Source organism: Carassius auratus, unplaced genomic scaffold (genome assembly GCF_003368295.1).
Source record: "Carassius auratus strain Wakin unplaced genomic scaffold, ASM336829v1 scaf_tig00008346, whole genome shotgun sequence".
Lineage (NCBI taxonomy): Eukaryota > Metazoa > Chordata > Actinopteri > Cypriniformes > Cyprinidae > Carassius > Carassius auratus.
The window spans coordinates 40,140-45,720 of NW_020523934.1; the positions used below are offsets into that span (position 1 = coordinate 40,140).

Genomic DNA, 5,581 nt, shown 5'->3' on the forward strand with positions numbered 1-5,581 from the left:
ATGTTGTTTATCAAGCAACAGACTGAATTGATATGAGCAAGCTCTTGATATAGACACTTCGCACGCAATTCAACGTCAGAGTGAACTAATACGACCGACTCACAACTTTACACGAGATCTGCTCCCCGCTGGAAGAAGCCATATATCAACAAAATCAAAGCATCCACAAACAACTGGCAATTTCAACTTTAATTAATCTCTGGACGTCTTCACGAAGCTAAGAAAAGTTATTTCATTTGTACTGCCTAGTGCTATTTTGGCGAATATGCTTCAGACATTGCTTATTGTAAAAGCTATTGTTCAGTTACGTTGCGAGGCATGTTATCATATTACCACACCAGTAACAGTTAAATATACCCATGAGCCTCGTTACTCTGTGGTCAAGGCTGTCGATATTAACGGTTGCTGCTCAGGCTCATCTATTGGGGATACTTTCATCAAACTTATCCAACTACTCCCAACACACTTGGTTTAATCAGTGATCTGCTGTTGCTCAAACTAGTGTATCGATCAAGTGCTGAATACTACATGTACAGATCGCCATTTTGCTCGTATCAATGCTAAAACGTATCCGAAAAAGGCTTATGCTGTTGCCTAAATTAAAGTCTGACCATATGGTACATGTCATATGATATACATGACATAAATAAATAAATAAATAAATAAATAAATAAATAAGTTATTTATAAAAGTTTTATAATTAATTTTTGTATTATTTTTATTTTTCATTTAGTACATTTAAAACACCTCAGATTGGACTTTTGTTACTTTAGAGCTTGCATATCCGCCCCATTTCTCATGATGAGTTTTTGAACAGGTGCTTGTATCTGTGCTTCCACTGTGTCTCTTGCACAGTAATACACTGCAGTGTCTTCAGTCTTTAACTGACTCATGTGCAGATAGAGATTAGAGCTGTCCTTAGATGCTGTGAATCGGCCCTGAACTGACTGAGCTGAGCTCTTAGAAGAATCTGAATAATAATAAATAATCCATTCTAGTCCTTTTCCAGGTGCCTGACGGATCCAGTGCATGTCAGTGCTACTAACAGTAAACCCACTGCAGGCACAGGTCAGTTTGTAGGAAGCACCTGGAGACACAACTACTGACTGTTCAGACTGTGTGAGCACAACCTGACAGTCAATACCTGCAGATAAACACAACATTTAGATTTATGAATATTAATATTGACATTAAAAACTGTTTGTTTATTCAGGGGATTCACTTACAAGACACAGCAGCCAGCAACAGCAAGAGAAATGAAGTGAACATGGTTTATCTGAAGGCTGATCTGGTGATGAGTCCTGCACTCCACCGTGTAGCTGTTTAAATATGAAGCAGACATCAGTTCATTTGCATCGAACCCCAAATAGTGGAATCACTGGAGCTTGAGACTATTGAGGTTCATTGTATATTAAAATAATATTGTACTTCAGTAAATAAATGTAAAATTTTTGCAGCAGGCATGTGCGTAGGCTACAACCCCTCAGTTCCATCAAATAGACATGGCATTGTGTTTTGTTCATGAGAAAGTAGGTAAAGGTCTTTAATAAAGCTGTAGAGCTTAAATGAGTTGTAGTAGAACAGCAAACACAGATCAGCACTTTTCCAATATCAGGTTGTTGTTGTTGATGCACTTCTTGTTGTGAAACCATGCTGATCCTGGATAAACAAATACATAATTCAAATATTGAAAAATATGTGATAGTTTACTTGTATATTAAAAAAAAAATTATTTTATATTCGGCAGCACAGTTATTTAGATGTACAAGTAATAAAATGTAATACTGTGCGTGTATAAATATAATTAAACTGATTTATGCTATATGTGTTCACTTTATATACATATGTACATATACATGTAAATATGTCCTTTGTCTTTTCTTTCTATTGAGTATTTAAACATGAAAAAATCTGATAAAAGTTTAGTGTTTAGCTTCAAACCCTATCAAGCATTAACTTACACAAATTAATTGTTTCTATAAAGTTATTACATATAAAAAATGTAGTGAAGTTTTTGTCTTTTTTGTGATGTTATGTATCGAAATATAGTAATATGCATTATATTTTCTGCTATATTCCCATATATTTTTGCTTCATAATATCATATATGACAACTGTACAGGTTTTGTATCTTTGCTGATTAATCAACCCTGCATACTCTGAATCTATTTTCATGATGTACCTTAATTAATCCAGACCTTAATCTCTAATTGTTTTGAAAATCTGCTTATGAGGAAGATTTTAAATGTTTCAAATACATTTGTAAACAAGTATAATTTGTTGAATTGTGAGGAAGTTTGCAGTTGCTTCAGTGATCTGATGCATGAATAGTTTTTGTTCAGTCCTGCAGTCTTTTGTGTAACAGTGACTCTCGTGCACAGTAATAAACAGCTGTGTCTTCAGTCTTCAGGCTTTTCACCTCTAAATGCAGCATGTTTTTGCTGGTGTCTGTGGTGATGGAGAACTGTCCCTGTAGAGACTGAGCATAAGAAATAGTTGAGCTATATCTTCGCCCAATCCACTCCAGTGCTTTCCCTGGTTTCTGACGGATCCAGCCCATATAGTAGTCATTCACTGAGAATCCAGACACAGTGCAGGACAGAGTCACTGATTCTCCAGGCTTTTTCACCACAGAATCTGAGGAGGTCAAAGACTGACCACTAACAGCTGAAAAACATGCAAAAAATCATGTTAGATGGTATAGAAAAAAAATAAGTGACAACAATCTGGAGAAGTGAAATCATTCTCACCTGACATAATCATCAGCAGAACTCCATACTGTAACATTTCCATCATCAGCCAAAAACTGTCAAAGGAAAAGAAACTGCACTGCAGCAGAACACAAACACTGACTGAGGATCCAGTTTATAACACAGTCCTTTGAGAGACTGAGTGACTCTGACTAAATCATGACATTTGCATACACTGTATCTGTTTTACAAACACAACATGTGTGGAAACACTGGAACTGGGAAAATGTATTAAAATATTTTTGATTAAATTATGATTTATCTGTAACTATATTCGTACCTTGCTGTCTTTGAATCTGAATTTTTGCATTTCTCAGCAATATTATTATTATTTTTGTATTGTTTTTAATCGTTATTACTAATGATAGTGGATATTTCAGTCTGTATAATGTATTATTGATGTGGGTGGAGTAAATGTTTTATTTTTTATGATTGGTGTTTTTTTAGTTGTGAAAGCTGATAAGAAGTCTGTGGACAGCTGTTGCTGATAGACTGATGCTTTGATGTGACATTTTGAGGCACGTCTAAAGGCTAGTGAGGATGAAGGATTGAGATATGGTGATTCCAGGCAGTTGTTGTTGTTACGGTTAGTTTTTCTACTGTACTTCATTGAAATCAGGATTAAAGTTGGCAACGGATACATCAACTGCTGCTTCAATGACTTTTTAACTCTGGTCCTGGAGATAACGGCCCCAGCCCCACGAGTGCCACTCGGAACCACGAAACACTGGACACGACGACGAAGGGCACTTACTCACCTCAGCATCATTTACCTCACCTTGAGCACAATTGTTGTGAATAAATCCACCCTCCGGGGGATTTATTTTGAGCTCTCCTTGTCGTGTGTTCCTTCCACCCATGACTATACATATATTTATTTTTGACAATATTACATTAGTAATATAATGGTTTCATATTTACTTCTGAACAATCATGTGTCAGTGCATCACTGCAGGAATTCTACTGTCACCTGCTACCTGTGCCAGGAATGTTAATTGTACCAAACAGTTTTCAAGTGGAAATGCAACGGGAACTTCTCAACAGGATGTCATGAAAGCATGTATGCAGTTTAATTTGCTGCTTGTTATATTCAGATTTTGTACAGTACTGTAGTTGTATTTGTCAATGTGGTTTTCTTGTACAATAATACACAGCAGTGTCTTCATTCTTCATGTTATTAATCTGCAGATACATCTGTTTATTGCTGTTGTCTCTGGAGATGCTGAAACGTCCCTGAACAGACTGATAGTATATATCATGTTTCATTGGAAAACTGATTAATAATGCTCAAAAATGATAAAAACTTCTCACAATCTCACTGCACTCATACAGATAAGACATGGTTTATAAGTGGAATTGTATAATACACTGTAATGAGTGAATATGTGTAGTTGTTACCTTTAATAATTATTTATACCTGATCTTGACCACAAAAATAACTTTTGTTGGTATAGTCATGTTAATATTGAGTTGAATAAAACCAGTTGAGCTGATGTTCATTTGTTTATTAATGTGTTTAAACTTTTTTTGTACAGAGCGGTGGCTTGTTTAGTCACTGTGTGTATCTTGCACAGTAATACACGGCTGAGTCCTCAGTCTCAAAATTCTTCCCCTGTAGAAACACTGTGTTTTTGGACGTGTCCTGGGTGAAACTGATCTTGTTTTTGACTGAGTCTGTAGTTTCAGTGCTACCACCATTACAAAGATATCCATGCCATTCCAGTGCTTTTCCAGTGGATTGACGGATCCAATTAATGCAATAGCTTGATTCTGAAATCCTGCAGGAGATGGAGAATGATTCTTGAGGTTTCACAACCATAGATGAAGGTTGAGTGAGCTCAACACAGAAAACACCACCTGAAAATAACAATGAAAGAATGTGTTATAAGTTATGCTTTAACTTCTGTAAACAGTTATGAAGCTTAGTTAAATGCTTTATAGTTTAAATGAGGAATCAGTGAAGCTCACAGGATGCAGCTGCTGCCAGCAGAAGCAGAGCTGATGAGAAGATCATGATTAAAAATATGAATTTTCTCCTTCCGTGCCACAGACACACTTCACTTTAGTACATGGAGCAAATAGAGAATTTGCATAAAGAAATTTTGTTTTCCGAGATAAGAAACTTCAGTGCTTCAGTTTCTTTATTTAATTTAGTATCTGGAACAATTGCTTTCTGAAGAAAAGGGACAACATCAGTCTGTACACACAATGACAATAAATTAATTAATACATAAATAATGAGAGGACACCACTTTTCTTTAAGGTGTCAAATTATGATAAATGTACAATAAATATATTCTTAATATACAGATACAATTTTGACGTCAAGATTTTGTCACAGCAGTTTACTAGAGAAAGCCCCAGATGTAGAACAATTACGGGATTGATCTTTATTGACTAGATGAGGCACAATCATGATGCTGGTGATTGAGGATAATCTTAACAGTAGGACAGGGCAGTCAATAGGAGAACAAGATGACAGACTTGGGCAAAGTCAGGCTGTAGAGTGGAGGAGATGGAGCAGCAGCAGACAATGACAACACAGCAGATGCAGTAGCAGCTTGAAGAACCAGAGGCTTGATAGTAAGAGCTGCAAGTGAAGCTGCACCAGTCGGACGACTCACTCCTTAGAACAGTAGCCAGGGAGGAACAGGATGTGACAAAGACTAACACAAGACACAAAGACAACAAGAGAGAGCAACAGGAATAGACAAAACCAAAATAAAAAGAGCTGTGACTAGAGAAAAAAAAGTGAGTAAAAGTGAAAACTAGCAAAGTCAAAAAGACTAATCTGACAAAATTGACCCAATAAAATATAACACAGATCAAGT

At 36.2% G+C, this 5,581-nt stretch overlaps 2 gene segments (V, D, J or C); both read right to left on the reverse strand.

Moving 5' to 3' along the window:
• Positions 1-2,308: 2,308 nt before the first annotated feature.
• Positions 2,309-2,834, reverse strand: LOC113071863 (Ig heavy chain V region 6.96-like). The segment is given in 2 exon segments: positions 2,309-2,667; positions 2,751-2,834. Coding segments are annotated over 2 exon segments (375 nt in total).
• A 1,463-nt stretch (positions 2,835-4,297) lies between these two features.
• LOC113071864 (Ig heavy chain V region 914-like) lies at positions 4,298-4,771 on the reverse strand. The segment is given in 2 exon segments: positions 4,298-4,607; positions 4,719-4,771. Coding segments are annotated over 2 exon segments (351 nt in total).
• Positions 4,772-5,581: the final 810 nt, after the last annotated feature.